Source organism: Podarcis pityusensis (genome assembly GCF_964106645.2).
Source record: "Podarcis pityusensis genome assembly, chromosome: Z".
Taxonomy (NCBI): domain Eukaryota; kingdom Metazoa; phylum Chordata; class Lepidosauria; order Squamata; family Lacertidae; genus Podarcis; species Podarcis pityusensis.
This window is the reverse complement of record NC_138044.1, coordinates 33,285,592-33,302,511: the sequence shown is the minus strand read 5'-3', so window position 1 is coordinate 33,302,511 and position 16,920 is coordinate 33,285,592. Positions and strand designations below refer to the sequence as shown.

Below are 16,920 nucleotides of genomic sequence, written 5' to 3'. Positions count from 1 at the left end.
TGTACGTGTACATCTCCAACATGTTATCTTCCTCTTCCAGTCTGAAAAAGCTGTATTTTACAACTCTGCTATCTGGGGGGAAGGGCTAGGGCCGCTAGGCCCATGTTCTGCATGCAGAATGCCATCGGTTCAATCTTTGGGATCTCTAGGGATGGTTGGTAAAGTTTTCTGCCTGAAACCCTGGAGAGCCACTGCCAATCATTGTAGACCAGGGATGGGAACCTGTGGCTCTCCGGATGGGCAGGGATGATTGGCACAGAAACGTCATTTACCTTCCCGCTGGAGCGGTACCTATTTATCTACTTGCACTGGTATGCTTTCAAACTGCTAGGTGGGCAGGAGCTGGGACTGAACAACGGGAGCTCACCCCATCAAGGGGATTCGAACTGCCGACCTTCCGATTGGCAAGCCCTAGGCTCTGTGGTTTAGACCACAGTGCCACCCTAAAACCTCTAGATTAGGGGTTCCCAAGCTGTGGTCTAAGGACGCATAAGCCTTCTTCAGGTAGTCAGCAACATGCCCACATTAACGATCCATTACTTAGTTTTAATTGTATCTTTGTTGCTTCTTTTATTGTTTATATTGCATTTTAATGATTTACAACTTGAATTCTGAAGAATGCAAACTGTGTAATACAATAAAATGCAATATAAGCAATAAAAGAATCAATAAAAAATAAAATAAAAAATCACACCACATTGTAATTGCTTAGGGTTGCCAGAAGTCCGGAAAGTACGAGACATGCACATGGAATAGCCACAGGCAGTGTTCGAGTGGAAATTGATGGAATGTCTGGGAAAATCTGGACGTATGGCAACCCATGTTGGCAGTGTCATTTTTTGCAGATTTTTTTTTCATAAAAAGCTCAACAACTTTGGGCAAAACTAAAAAAAAAAAAAGCTTGACAACTACTTTTCTGTCAGATTTTCACTATATGAAATATGGCAACCCTATAATTGCTAGAAGAGGCATAAAAATCATTAAGTGGTTTGCAAAAACCAACAGTAGTTTTCAAGTGACTGGCGGACAGTGGGAAGTTTGGAAACCTGTGGGCTAAGGTCTCCAGTGCTGCATTTAAATAATCCTTGGTAAACAGAAAATCTGTGGGGAGATATGCGTTGTTGTTTTTAGGAAACATGCATAAAAGCAGAGTATATCACATGTGACACCTGAGCCTAGAGTTTTCTGAATTCACAGCCCTGTTGGTCTGTCAGTCTGGTGCAAAGCAATAATCAAGAACCAGAAAGTTGTGAGGTGCAAACTGAGATCAAGATTTTCCTAAGGGCTGGTTTGCACTCAACTCTTATCTCTGGCTAGGTCTTCCATTGCTGATGTTGGTACATGCTAGATAGGAGACTGTGAAATTCTACCCATGGGTGTAGAGATATGTTTCTGTGGAACTCTTTATCAGTTATTGAATTGGCTTCCTTGAGATATGTTCTTACTTTGTACCATGTGTTGTATGAGAAAGAGAGAGGCTTCAGTTCAAAATCATGATGGATGAGGTGTCCAGATCCTATCTGCAACCAATTTTTTATTCTCTACTGCAATCCTTAAGGGTCAGCAACCTTTTGGGACCAGTGGACACACATTTGGAATTTTGATAAGTAGTCACAAAATAGCTACAGGGAGTGGGGTGGTGGTGGAATGGCATAAACGCAAAGTGGCTGCCACTTCTGAAAGTGCACATCCATTGCCCAGTGCACAGAGAAGCATTTTGCTCCTCTACTCTGTTCAGAATGGAAGGGAAGGTGGGTGTCCAGTCCTTGCATCCAATGAAGGAGTCGTGTTCAAGGTAGGAAAGGCTGAGTCAGTGCAAGCAGGAACCAAGCAGGAAGAGCAAATGGTCTCTTGTGTGTTGTGAATTTTTTGAAGGGTTATTTACTGAGACCTTTCACAAGCACCACAGAAAGCATTTGCAAGCACACCAGTGTCCATGGGCACTGCATTGGAAATCCCTGCCTTAACGCATATAACTAATAAATAAAGGTACTTTATTTGTGGAAAAGGAAATTCACAGGTCATTAAGAGAATTTAAATAACATATATTTGAACAAGGTAACTTGAAGGCCCACCAGGTCTTGAGCAAGAAAAGAAGTTTTTTTAAAAAAAGAAAATAAATGTTTAATGTCACCAAAACATAGCTAACTGGGAAACAGCTGCAGTCAAGATACTAAACAACAGAAATCCAGAGGTTCTGAAGGAACCTAAATTGTGTTTATGGAACTATCTTTGATAGGGAAACTTGTGGCCTACCAGACATCATTAAAACTTCAATTTCCATCATTCCCAGCCTGTGTGGCCAATTATCATGGACCATAGCAGTTGCAGTTCAGCAACAACTAGAGTCACAACCCTATCTATTAGCTATACAAAACTGAAGCTCCTTCTAAATAAACACTGTAGGGACTGGATTCTTTAAAACAGTGTGCCTTGATCCCCCGATACAATTAGCTGAATGTGCCAAAGGGCTCTCACACTTGCATGTCTCACATCTGTTAGGAGCCTCCTTTCCCACAGGGTATTGCACAATGGAGACTGTTGAGGGTGAGCCTTGGCCAGACTGTGAGCGAGCAAGCCCAACTTCTATTTGCATGTAGTAACAAACTTGGACAGCTCCCCCTCGGCCCAGACCTGTGGCTTAAAATTTCTTCAGCATAATTTGCACATGGGGGTAAAAAGCTTGACCCAGTTCAGAAGGCACAGCATCAATAGGGGCTGATCTCAGCCCCAGACTCCACCACACTAAGGTGGCCACCTTCCACACAGAAGTGTGCTGCTAAAGGGCTGCCCCTTAGATTGACTTGTCCTGTGAAAGGTACAAATATGCATTTGGTTACAGCACTCCTATGGGTTTGAAGGCACATCGCCACCTTCTCCCCTGGGCTCTACTCCTTACCCAGGACTTGCTGACCAATCATGTGGTCATGCTGCTCTGAATGGCATAGAAGAAACCAGAGCATAAAAAGAGGCTAAATTCCTTTAAAATGAAAAAAGCACTTTAAAATGTTTATTCTAAGCTCAACATATAAATAAACACAGGGAGAGGGGAAATAAATGGGGGAGGAGCACCAACGGTGCTGAAGGATAACCAAGTCTTAGAGCCTCAGCTGTCACAACTGTCAGGACTATCCTTGAAAATGCGGAGCCACAATTCTATCCATCCTAAGATAGACCATGGTGCCCATGTGGATGCAGTGGTGTAAACAGATGGCTGCCGCAGCAAGACCCATTAACCACCCTTCCAAAGGATCTCCCCTTACTTAAGCTAATCATGAGTTCAACCCAACTGAGTATCCTTCAACTAGGCTTTTTCTTCTTCTTCAAACATCTGACATAACATCAGTCAATGGTTATCATCTAGAAATGGCAACACAGTCCTTCTGAACGTAATACACCCTGCTGCATTGGTGTGCAATGCAGACTACTCCAGGCTCTGCAGGCAGATAAGGAAATTGAAATTGCTCCCCTTATTGCCCATCCCAATTTGATCTGTCAGTTCAGATGATGCTCTGGAAGGACCAGTCCTGCCACTATGACTCCCTGCATTGCTCCCTTGTTGATAAATTATACCTGCTGAGGCCAGGTGTGGGGTATGCCCCTGTTGGGATGTTAGGATATAGTTTCCGTTCCACCTTCAGCAGAATGCTTTATGATTTGAGTTTGACTTATGTCCCATCAGACAATGCTATGCTTCACGCCAGGCTCCCAGGGAGGCTCAAGGTCCAGCGGTTCAGGTGCTTCGTCCCGCTTACAGCAGACGCACTGCAAGAAGTCAGAGACGTTGTGCGTAAAGAGGCTGCGGCAGGGGTGGAGATACTGCATGAAGAAGAGCATGAAGGCGATAGCCAAGCAGTAGGCTACAATCAGCTGCAGCACCAGAAAGGGGGCACAGAAGTACGCGTAAACGTCCGTCATAAAGAAGTACCAGACGACAAGCAGCACACTGTTCTCCAGCCCTCGGAACACATAGAAGAGAGCCAAGCATCCCCAGTTTTGTGACTTGGCAATCAATTCCCGGTCACCCAGCCTGAGCTGCACAGCTGACCAGCAGAAGATATTGATGCCAGCGTAAAGCAAAGTGATGGAGAACAGGACCGAGAGGGTGCCCACCCGGCTGAAGTTCTTCTCCACATTGTCAGGCAGCTGGGCACCACTCCACCAAAACTGCACCCAGGGCAAGAAGAAGAAGAGCAGGAAGTTGGCCCCACCAATGCCCATGGCATAGTACTTGAAGACACTCCCAAAGAGGACCAAGATGGTGATGCGGGTGGAGATCTCCAGGCTACGCCACAGGATGATGCAGATGAAGGCCAGCGGGTGCAGGCGGATCTTGTAGTCGTCATACTTGATCTGGATGGCCAGGACGTTGCAGACCAAAGCTCCATAGGTGACCGACACCAAGCAGATGCACATCAGCACTGCTAAAAGAGGTAGGAAGGAAGGCCAAAGAGTGAGCACACAGAATCAGCCCAATGAGGGTTCACTGCACAATTATTGTCACACCTTGGTGTACTTCTGCCTTGCAATTAAGCCCACAAAAGTTACTAGCCCATTGGAGCTCAATTAGGAGCAACGTTAGTAGTAACTTTGTGGCTTAGGGCCCTCGTATTTACGGGACCACCTCTCCTGGTATGCCCCACAGAGGACCTTGAGGTCCATGAATAATCAAAGTTTAGAGGTCCCAGGCCCTAAGGAAGTCAGATTATCCTCCACCAGGGCCAGGGCCTTCTCAGTGATGGCGCTGACCTGGTGGAATGCTCTGTCCCATGAGACCAGGGCCCTGCAGGATTTAACTTCCTTCTGCAGGGCCTGTAAGACAGAGCTATTGCACCTGGCTTTCAATTTGAACTTAGCCTGATCTTTTATTCCCCTTCCTTCTTTCCCCCTCCCCTTTTTATGAAGATTACCCACTCTGGGATCCCACAGCTAATTATCCCCCTGGTTTATTTACTGGCCCAAATAGGACTAATTTAGCCAGGTGATCATCTACTGTTTATTGGATGGATTTTCCTAAACTGATATTTGAATTCTGAATTTATTGGTATTCACGTTTTATACTGTATTTTATGTTAGTTTTTGTTGCATCAATTAAGTGTTTTAAATTTGTTGTTAGCCACCCTGAGCCCGGTTTTCTGAACCGGGAAGGGCGGGGTATAAATAAAAAAAAATTATATTTATTATTAACTTGGTGCTAATTGGCTGCTCATTCTTCTCTGCAATGTGTTGAAACTGGAGCTGCTCAGATAGTTTACAGAGTGTCAGCTGGGGCAAGAGACACACATTGGGAGATGGCAGAGATGAGATGGTTAGACAGAGATTGCTCAGGGCAGGTGTTCGGTCAGCTGCTGCCAAAGAGGTAAGTGCGCTAGATATTCAGGCCTGAAATAGCCTAAGTAGTAGCTCTGTTGAAATGGGGAGAGAATGTCCTGATGCAGAGGTTTTGGCTTGTTCTGCAATGGCAAGTATGTCTCTCTCATCATCTGCTGAACATAGCTGGAAAATGTGCAAGCAGCCACATTGTACAGACCAGTCATGTACAATGGCAGCCCTTTGGACCAAATCAGGCCAGCAGCCAATCACGAACTGTTGGTCCAGCAAACTACCCTTCATTTAATTTGCCTTACCATTCCAAGGTCACTGGTGGCTGTTGCTGTGCTAAATATTTATACAACAACCATACAAACAAAGCCAGAGGTTCATGTAAAGGTATGGCTAAAGCAATGGCTGATCTGTATCTTTTGTGTAGCACAAGCTTTTGTTTGGTTTTTTAAAAAAAGTATCCAGCTGTTTCCTGCTGGAAACGCAACAGGTCTTCCTGCACATACAGATGAAAAACATTTGTAAATTTTGATATCAGCTCACCTACTAGCATGGCCACTTTCCTTTTTATTCTTTTCTTTTCAAAGGGGACTCTAGGGAGAAAAGTGTTCTGAATTTCCTCATTCAGAACTGGCTAGGCAGTCTCATTCAAATGGAAAGAGGCTCTGCTCAGGGCTTTGGTCACACCCAGTTCCAAATACTGCTCCCAGGAAATACCATTTGGCTTTCAAAATAGATTATGCAAATCAACAATAAGCAAACATGAATTGTGAGCCAGAAACCCCAGGAAAGGGCATAAGATACCTGCAGAATGACAAGACTTCTGTAACACTGGGAACTTATTTACAGGAAGACCAGCAGCAGTGATGTGGGGGTGGGTAGGACTGTCTTTGGAGAAGCATCTTCCATTTCTCTGATGTGCTGTCACCCCACATGGAAACTATGCAAGCAGCATTAACTCCACAGAAGTGGCTGCTGAGTTACTGTTCATCATTCAATACCTAAAGAAGCTAAGAGCTGGTAAACCCATTATTATTCCATCACCTTGACCCACACTGGGCACTTCCAGATTGTCACTATTTTCATATGGGATTCCATCACATGTATTGACAAGTTCAGGTTGTTCAGTTAAACATAAACAGTGGTAAGGGAAAGGTATTTTACACATGGGCAGAGGCACTGACGCTCACCCAGTGCACTTCATAGCTGAGCAGGGACATGAAGCTGTTTATTCCGTCTGATTCACATCACATAGTAATTAGGCCAGAGCTTTCCAAACTTTTCATGTTGGTGGCACATTTTTTTAGACATGCATCATTTCGTGACACAGTAATTCAGTTTTACTAGCAAACCGGAGGTTGAACTAACCCTTTTCCACCCCCAGGAGGAGCACAGGGAGCATTCACGCAACATACCTACACACTGCAATCGACACACTAACGTATCTCAGCACACAGTTTGGAAAGCTCTGAATTACGCTTACCAGGACTTTGCATATGGACAGGCTCCCAGTGACGAGCTCACTGCTGCTTTGCTGCTCCCTCATCCTTTTCGCTCTCACACTGTGCTATGCTAAGCCATGATTCAGTGTGTCTTTTTTTAGTGTGCTAAACTCTCTCCTCACTCACCGTAAGCTAAGGCCAATAACAAACCTTGGTTAATGAGGAGAGAGATTAACCATGAGACCCAGTTCAGAAGGCATGCTATGCTAAACCTTGGCTTAGCTCAGTGCAGCACGACAGAGAGAAAGGCCAGGAAGAAGCAAAGAGCCTATGAACTCTCCAGGAGCTTGCAGATTCACACAATCACATCAAGCTACGGTATGGCTCAACATGCAGTGTGACCCAGGCCAGTGTTGTGGAAGCATTCTTGTTTGTATGCTCCAAGGCTGATCTCCAGCACCAAAAGCACAGAGCAGCACTGCTTGAATGTAAGCAATGGGAACACCTGCTGCCTCTTGACAGGTATTCATTACTGCAACCACACCCCTGGGAGTTGGGCAGAATCCTATATTAAACAGGTGCCAGAACTGAGTCACACCCAAAGAGTCACACTCTTGGTTGCAAAGAGAGCAGACACTCTTGACTCATTCTTGACTATTTCTGTGGAATTTACCAGCTATGCCACTTGCAGCTGATCTAGGCCTATGTTTCAAGGTGCATTTTCATCATCAGCCAGAAGTCTGTGATAGCCTTTAGCTCACTTCTGGCACACCCTCATTGAAAGAAACACACAGATTTGTAGAGGGATTGATATGTAGTTTGGGTTACAATTTAATGCATAAAGCAAGGATGGAGAACCTGTGGCTCTCCAGATGTGACTTGATGGCAGTTCCCATCGTTCTTGACCGTTGGCTATGCTGGCGGGAGATGGTGGAGGTTGGAGTCCCACAGCATCTGGAGAGCCACAGGTTCTCCATCCCTAACATAAAGCATCACACATCAGGGAAGGGTTCAACTAGTGATTTGGCAGAAACTTTTCAGTCATCCGTGGCAGCTGCAACATATGCAACAGCTAACCAGATGGATCACCATTACTGACTGCATGCATATCCTTTGCAGAAAAACCCTTTCTATAATGACAATTCACGTGAAAAGCTGTTTTGCATTTCACAACCAACACATAGTTCACAGAAAGGGCAGGTGCGTTTGTTGCATTTATATCTTAGCTGTCTGAGCAGCTGACAGACCCACATGTGGGTCTTCAGATTTAGTGATAGCTATCTCACGATTGTTCCATGGCAGGTCAGAGACAGAATGCTTTGCCAATACATATATTTATGTGTGTGTGTAATGTAAGTTGAGCAGTTAATGGGCATAACAAGCAGGCATTGTGTACATTCACCATGCTTCATGGAAAATGTATACATAACCCTTCTGTAAAGAGGGAATTGTGCACATTGCGCAATCTATCTACATAATACTCAACAGGTCTTGGGGAATGTGCATATCTCAGCTGAATTTTACATGCATAACCACACAGTTTAATTCCCCTTAAAAAAGACATACATATAGGCAAAATACTTTAATAACCTGAGTGTCCGGGGGCAAGAATTCCAGCCTAACTCTGTCCCTCATATGCTAGCTTTCTATGTGCAGTGAACTATTTTCATAGGAATACTATCAACCATCTGCCCTCCCACCTGAAGATGAAAGTGGTACAATCCAGAAAGAGCTTTATCAGCTGTCTGCAGGAAGAGAACATGCAGGCCATTTCAAGAGGCTTTTGTGCAGGGGATCTTACACACAGCTTGATTTTTAGCTACAATAATTTAAGATACAAGCACTGGAGAGAGCTGACTAATAGTGTACCGTGTGCTTCAGAGGCTTCCTGTACACAATCCCTTCTTTTCTGAAGTGCTTAAACAGGAATAACATGAAGCCACAAGCACGCCTGTCTATTAGCTGAAACTTTGGGCTTGTCTACACTTCTGCTTCTACCATGCCTAAAAAGAAGGGCTCTTGGGGGTTCTGATAACCTTGGGGGAAAGCTAAATGGCCATTTACACTTGGCAGTGGAATATGACACCAAACTATTAGCAATTATAGTTTGCTGGGCATTCCTGTTTGAGCCAGGTTCAGTCAGACTTCCCCAAGTTGTTCCAACCAGCTAAGCCAGTCTGTTTCTCCTTCTCAAGTACACAAAGCAAGATCTGTGTGCTAGGCTGTGGGAGACGTGGTTGATAGAGGATTTGACTGAGAAGACCTAAGTTCAAATCACTTCTCAGTGGTAAAGCTTACTTACGGATAGCTTTGGGGACAAAGTGAGGCAATCCCAACCTCACTACCTTGACTGCAGAGGCAAGGGAATATAAACTTAGGGAGCTTCCAGACTACAAGCTCCATCCAATGTTCTATGTCTGCTAGTGTAAGGCAAATTTTAATGTTAGACAAAGCCATTTCCCATTCCTGGGGAGCTGACGTGGCAGACTGGGAGCAAGCCTGCCCCACGCACATGGGGCGGTATAGTTCCTGCGCCATTGGGGAGTCCTCGGCAGCGTCATTCCTTGACCGTCCAATCCATATGGTCCAGGGGCGTGGTGCAGGTTATTTAAACTGGCCGTGGCCAAAGACTCACCCCTTTTCTTCCTGCTTGCTCAGTTCTCTTGCCCTCCCTCCCTAAGGTTAGGCTCTTTATCTCTTGACCTTGCTATGGACCTCGGTTGGTCACCTGTCAAAGGGGCGTGGTAGGAATTTTTTCCACTTGGCAAATTGGCACCGGCCAATTTGTTTTTTGCCTACCTCGTAGCAAATTGTCACAACTTTGTAAGGTTTGATGGTTAGGCATTGGAGTGTTTGGTTGAAGGTGAATGGTGGTAGTGGCCATCACCTACCCCTCCTAATTCAAGGGTAATCCGTTATAGGAATCTGAGGGGCGTGGTCTCTGTCCGAAGCCCCAGAGAGGGGGCTATGGCCATAGCACAACCCCTAACGGTGACCCTGGGGGAGTTCCTAGTTGATGTGCATCAGCAGGGCTCCCCCTACTGGTGGTTAACCCTTCCAAGACTTCCTGCAGGCGGGCAGGAGTCAGATATAGTCGTGTGGTTTCCAATGCCTAAGCCAATACCACTCACATTCTGTAAGTTGTGGTCTTTTCCGCCCATTAACTCTAAATACTGTTTCATGTGTCTTTATTCCAACTTCCTGGGAGGGTTTGGGACCTTGCCACGCAACAAAGGGTTCCAATGCAACAGCTGCACCAGAGGAAACTCACTGTGCATTGCAAAAGATCGCACAATCTATTCTGCAAAGAAGTTACTAGCAACCCGATTGTGTATTCTCTGCAGCACCCTTATACTGGCACGAAACATCTCACCTTCAGAACAAGTACAGTAGGTTGCTAGTGGCTTTAACCTAGCACTACATTGCATCCAACCCTTCTAGTTTATTAATTGTTCGTCCTGATTTGTTGGCAGGGAAATTCTGCAACCCTAGCTATTTAACAGGTAGTCATTCTGATTTGTTTGCAGGGAAGCTTAGCTGACGTTGTGTCAGTGCATTTTTCCATCTCTTCCCTTATTGCAAAAAACAGGGGGGGGGAGCCCCACCTTTTTGGGAAGAGGGTTTGCTGTGCAAGACCTCCCAATCAATTATAGTAGCACAACCTGAACTTGCTGGTATGCAATTGGAATCCCTCCTGAAAGAAGCAACCGCCTGGGAGCAGGCCAAGAAAATATGGCTAACTCTCATCTCCCGTCCTGAAAATGCCAAACATGGGTAAGTTTCATCTCCTGCCTTGATGCCTTCTCCTCCCTTCAGTCTGCAGTTGTCACATCTCAGCCCTCTTCATCTTTGTCCAAATGTCTGCTGCCAATATCCAGTCTGTGCACAGGGCAGGTCTCCAAGGGCAGAGGTCCAGGGCCCCAATAAGCAGAATGAGCTGGAAGGCCTCCAAGCACAACTCCATCCTTTGGAGTAGGTGGAGCGATACACATTACCATCCAAAGCAGGAGTGGGGGAACCTCAGTGTGGGGCTGAATGTGGCCCTCCAAGCATCTCTAACTGGCTCTTAGAACTCTCCCCAGGCCACACCTCCTCACCAGCTCTGCTTCATGATCTTGAACTGTGACCATGCCCTCTCACTTGACTGGATGGAGGACAGTGAACAGCGGTGTAGCTAGCTGCTCGGCGCACCCATGGGCAGGACAAGCCAGGGCAGAGCACGCTGCGCAGAACCTCCATGGAGTCTGCAAGCCCCACATGCCATTTGGGGCAGCGCAGAGCCTGCAGGTGCCCGAGCCACCGTGTCACTCCCCAGGAGAGACGTGTGGCTCGGGTGCACTGCAGGCCAGGCCCTGCCGTCACCCCCCTCAGTGATGACACCCGGGGCGGTCCGTACCCTGCCTTCCTACGCCACTGACAGTGAAGTATGGGCGAGTGTGCAGAAGGTGCTGGCTGTTATGTGGCTGCATTGTAACTCTACAAAGGTTAAGCATTGGATTGATGACTCCACCTACTTTTACTACTGGCACCATGCACCAGTGGCAATATGACTTCCAGGCTGCAAAAGATTCCTCACCCCTAGTTCAAAGAGAGGCTCCCCTGAGACCATTGAGCTCAGAGTCTAAAATTACCAAGCTGCATCACTGCAAAATCTCTCATCATTCTAGCCAAAGGATGCACATCCTTAAATCCCTATGGGGACATCCTGTCCAAATCCTGACCCCTTATCCCTTACCTTCCAAGCCTTTCACAATCTTGCACTCTCCCTGTTCACTCTTGTATCACATTACAACTCTGCCTAGGACCTTCACTCCTCTAGCTCCATCGGCTTGGATATCAGACTCGCACAAATGAGTTGCCCCTTATGCCTGGAACTGCCTCTCAGAACACTCCTAGGATGCCATCTCTCCTACTTCCTCCAGTTCCCTCTTCAAAGCCCACCTTTTCCATGAATCTTTTGGCACCATCTCCTTACCTGCCTTCCCCAACCCTGCCCTATATCCTTCTGCACCCCACCCTGCAACCCGGTGCCCTCCAGACATTTGGGACTACAATTCCCATCAGCTGCTGGCTGGGGCTGATGGGAGTTGTAGTTCAAAAACATCTGGAGAGCACCAGGTTGCGGAAGATGACCCTACTGTAAGTGAGCCTAAGAATGCGTAGCTGGTTTGGTTTATCCAGGAATGGAGTCTCAGGTGACCCTGATGCTGTACATGTATTATCTTCCCCCAATGCAGGACGTTTAGGAGTTTGGAGGCATGAATTAGATTAGGGATGCTCCTGTCAAAATTGCCATATAGTGTCCATATGAAATTTGTTTGGCAAAATCCTTGATATTTGCAGGTGTTCATGCACTTTACAATTATAGTCCTGTAGCATGGAGATTAATTGCAAGAGAAAAGAAGTTTGCAATACTTTACGGTCACCAAGAGACTTCTACTCTAAGCCTGGAAGGACAAACAGTGCCATATATTATGCAATAGTCTGGTGACCTTAACACTCTTGCTACATTTGAACATACATATATAAATATTTAACAGGGTGGCAAACAGTTGTTGTTGTTGTTTTCTGGAAACAAGTAATACATAAATGAGTGCTAAACTTCTGCGGGATTCAACTGCATTTCCAGAGTGGCTTTTATGTCATGCGAAAGACCACATAAAATGCAAATATTAACAGGTCAGGAAGAATAATGTGCTGCCCTCTGATGGATGTATGGATGGGGTATTATATTGTTAACGTGAGCTGGAAGGGCAGTAGAGGTTCTCTGGGTTTATTTTTTCTTTCTCGCATCCTACTTTTTCTTTCTGTTCTTTCTTTCTTTCTTTAATACATTTGCATTTTTAAAAAATACTCTTGTAGCTGCTTTTAAATTTTAACAAACAAACAATGTCATGATTAAGTATATCTTGGCTCTTAGATTGTATGAGCCTCAGGATAGGGACTTGTGGGTTCCCCCCCCCCCCCTGTAAAGAACGATGCTCATTCAGAATGACGTGCAGTATATTGCTATAAATAATGAAATGGATGATAAAATTTGAGAGTGGGGAAAATATAGGATGAGTTTATCGTTCTGGTTTGATTTTTCTAGTTTTGGAACAATATTCTGAGGCAGAATCAACAAGTTTTTCCAGAACTATTATATAACTCTATGAGCTTCAGTCTGAAAATAAGCAATAAACCTCGCTTATTATGAAATCGGAGTAGCCTTGATGCTGCAACATCCACAGCAATATTTCAATGGGGACCTATATCCAGCCCTGTATTGTTTTTAAAAAAATCAAGTTGAAGTGGAGACAACAGCTGTACCATCCCGTTTATCTGTTTGCTTTGTAACACAAAACCCACCCAATAAAAACTATTTTTTTTTAAAAAAAAAAGTTCAAAGTCGAGGCCCCATTTTAAAATTTTCATTTTGCTTCCAAGGTAGGCTAGTACTACATCCTGATTCAGCAAAATCAGGCTTGGGCGATGCAAAAAAAAGTCCTATAGGATTGCCATTATTGTTGTTATTTGGGGTTGCACAGTAGAAGCCAGTGGAATCAGTTAGATTGGTGGTTGCTGACCTTTTTAGTCCCATGGGTACATACTGTACATTTGCATTCTTGTGTGAATACTTTGGGCATGCAGACCCAATAGAATCAAACTGAGCTTCCAAAAGCACATAGAGCTAAAAGAGGAAAGAGCATCACTTCCCACATTCCTCCTCCAGCTCTATGTGCTTTTCCAGGTGCGGTGTAGCAGCTGGGCAAGGACCCAGGAGACCACTGTTCAAATCCTCACTCACTGGTGAGTTTGGGCCAGTCACAGTCTCTTAGCCTAACCCACTGCATAGGGCTGTTGGAAAGATAAAACTGATAGGGAGAACCAGGCATGCAACCCTGAGCTCACTATAGGAAAGGCAGGCTATAAATACAGAGAAAGGGGGAGAGAGAGAGAGGTTGAAAAATAATAAAATGGCTGGAGCAACTTCCCTGTAAGTAAAGATTGTAATGTTTTGGGCATTGTAAATTTTGGAAAAAAGGGGGCAACATGATAGATATGTAGAAAACCATGCATAGTGTGGAGAAAAGAGGTGAGGAGAGACCTTTTTCTCTCTCATAATACTAGAATCCAGGATCATGAAATGATGCTGGAACAGTGACAGGTTCAGAGCAGACAAAAGAAAGTACTTCTTCATACAATAAATAGAACTTTTACACGCTGTACATTAAAAGCAACCCCTGCCCAAATAAAGGATCCTGGGAACTGTAGTTAGTTAAGGGTGCTGGGAATTGTAGCGCTGTGAGGGGGGGGAAACTACAGCTGCCAGGTTGCTTTTGTGGGAGAGCATGCTTTAAATTTATGGTGTGCATCCAGCCGTTGTTTTCACAAGAGGTACTAGCGATGGCCATCAACTTGCATGGCTTTAAAAGAGGGTTAGACAATATTGTGGTGCAAAAGGCCATCAGTGGCTACTAGTTACAATGGCTGCCTATTACCTCCAGTATGAGAGGCAACATGACTCTGAATTGCAGCTGCTGTGGAGCAACAGTGGGAGAGGGCTCTTCCTCCCTCCCACCCCGTGTCCTGCTTTTTGCCTTCCCAGATGCTTCTGTTTGGCAGCTGTGGGAAAGAGGATGCTGGATTAGATAGGACTTTGGCCTCAACCAGTAAGGTGTTCCTTATAGACCTCTGCTGGGCAGACCATATCAATTGTTAATATCATTGATTTAATGTCCTTTTGTTCTGTCTGGGGTGGGGTTCTTAAGGTCTGCTTCAGGCCCATTGACAAAGCTTTCATTTTGTAATGCTCCAGTTCACCTTGAAAGCCTGTTTCTGTAACCATAAGGAAACCATAGATGAACTTCACCAGGGATGTGGCAAGCCCAGCAGGCACCAGCCAAAAGGCAGGTTATCACTGTGATGGAAGCCCAGAGTATACGAATAACTTCAGTGAGAGTTGTCAGCTTCACTTACCAATCGTGCTTCCATGCCTTTAGCAGCAGCCAGATGCTAACTTAAGGATCTGAAGCTTTTTCATGTTAGTTTTTCTTTTTTCTGTTACTTTAACTCATAGCTGTCAACTTACAGATTTGAAAATAAGGGACCAGCAACCTTGGAAATAAGGGATCAGCAGCCAAAACAATGAATTTTTAGGGTACGGGTATGTTCAACTTCTGAGCCCCTCCGAGCCAAAGGCAGAAAGCCCAGCCAGCAGCCAAACGAAGCCTCAAGCGGTGGTTCCCACAGCACAGCAACCTGGCAAAGGGGATGCAGCAAGGAAAACCACCGTCACCTCTCCGCTGGGAAGCGCTGAGCAAAGGTGAGTCCCCAGGCAACACGGCCGATTTGATCGGCACAAGGCATGCAAGCTCCACCCCCAGTCGTTCTTAGACTCCTTATTGGGTGAGCAACGCAGCCAAGCAACCCAGTTGGAGCCTCCTCCTCCCTGGCCGGCAGGGAGGGAGGGAGGGAAAGGAGCTGCTTCCTTTGAAACCTGGGAAATTCAAGGGGCATCATCAATAAGGGACAGCAGCGGAAAACGGCACTGGGATAAGGGAGTTTCCCGCCAAATAAGGGACGGTTGACAGCTATTCTTTAACTCCCTTCTAAAATAAACTTCACCTACCTGCTTACTTTCTGCAGGGTGAACGGTTATTAAAGGTGGAAGAACAGAGCCTGTAGAAAGTTGGGCAACATGGCTGCATTTTTTAACGTTCCCTTACATGTCTTTGCCACCTGCTTAAAACTTTTTGGTTTAAACAAATCTACCTGGACATGTAATTTTATCATATATGGGGTTTTTAAATTTAAAAATCTGATTGTATTTTATATTTTAGCAATTTTATTACATCTACTTTTATTGCTACTCTAAATTAATATTATTTAATGAAGATTTTATACGTTTTTGTAAACTGCGTAGTGATTTGTTTTTAGATTAAGTGTTATACAAATCTTGTTTAAAAAAAATTAAAACAACAACAACCTCCCTGCAAACAGAAACCTAGCACTGCAGGTACAAAGCTGGGATAGAAGCCTTCTAGCCTTCTGTGCCATATGCCTTAATTTTCTATTGGCACTGTGTTTTTGTTTTGTTTGTTTGAATGAGGAATATGCATCCCAGGCATTCTGAAGTGCAACTGCCCACCCTTACCATCCTAGCATTTGCAATGCCTTATTCTGTTGCAAGTCTAGACCCTGTTTGAGTCAGGAGAGAGCAGTGAGAGAGAGAAAGGTTACAATCACACCATACATTTGAAGCACTATCATGTCACTGTCCAGCAATCCTGGATAATCATCAGAATCATAGTTTGTTAAGGGTTCTGGGAACTGCCATTCTGTGAGGTCAGCAATGTAAACAAACTGTGGCTGCCAGGACTCTCCAGGGCTATTAAAATGGTATAAAAGTAAAGGGACCCATGGCCATTAGGTCCAGTTGCGGATGACTCTGGGGTTGCGGCACTCATCTCGCTTTATTGGCCGAGGGAGCCGGAGTACAGCTTCCGGGTCATGTGGCCAGCACGTCTAAGCTGCTTCTGGCGAACCAGAGCAGTGCACGGAAACGCCGTTTACCTTCCCACCGGAGAGGTACCTATTTATCTACTTGCACTTTGACGTGCTTTCGAACTGCTAGGTTGGCAGGAGCTGGGACTGAGCAACAGGAGCTCACTCCGTCACAGGGATTCGAACAGCCGACCTTCTGATCGGCAAACCCTAGGCTCTGTGGTTTAGACCACAGCACCACCCGCGTCCCCACGACCCTCCTCCCAAACCCTTTATAGTTTGCACCAGACAAGCAAACTGGCTCCTAGCTGAAAACCCATGCCCTTTAAGTCCCCTCCCATTCTGCACAGTAAAGACCTGCAATGCTCTGCTCCGCCTTTTACCTCTGCTGGTGGGGACCTCCTGCTCCACAACGCTGACATAGAGCTGCAACGTGAGCTGCGGGGTAGAACCTAGGAAGGCCTGGATGACAGCCATGCGCTTGAAAGCGTTGCGGTGGGTGACCAGCCTGCGCACCAGGTGACCCACTTCCTGCTCCAGCTCAATCTCAGCGTTCTTGTAGATCTGCTTCTTGCGAGTGATGGTGACGTAGGGCTCTTCCTCCTTCCCCAACCTGCAGAACATCACTATGGCCTCTAAGCACCTGCATGAAAGAAAGAGTCAGGATCAG

The 16,920-nt window shown here is 45.6% G+C and overlaps 1 protein-coding gene across 2 annotated transcripts in view; it reads right to left on the bottom strand.

The window, feature by feature from the left end:
- Positions 1 to 1,975: 1,975 nt before the first annotated feature.
- XKRX (XK related X-linked) overlaps positions 1,976 to 16,920 on the bottom strand; it is a 43,654-nt gene continuing 28,709 nt past the window's right edge. For both annotated transcript variants that reach the window (XM_080990497.1, XM_080990498.1), the window contains 2 exons: positions 16,634 to 16,893; positions 1,976 to 4,424 (listed from right to left, as the gene is read on the bottom strand). In XM_080990497.1, coding sequence (XP_080846623.1) covers positions 3,679 to 4,424; positions 16,634 to 16,893 — 1,006 coding nt within the window. In that variant the 3' untranslated portion in view covers positions 1,976 to 3,678. The remainder of the gene's footprint in view (positions 4,425 to 16,633; positions 16,894 to 16,920) is intronic.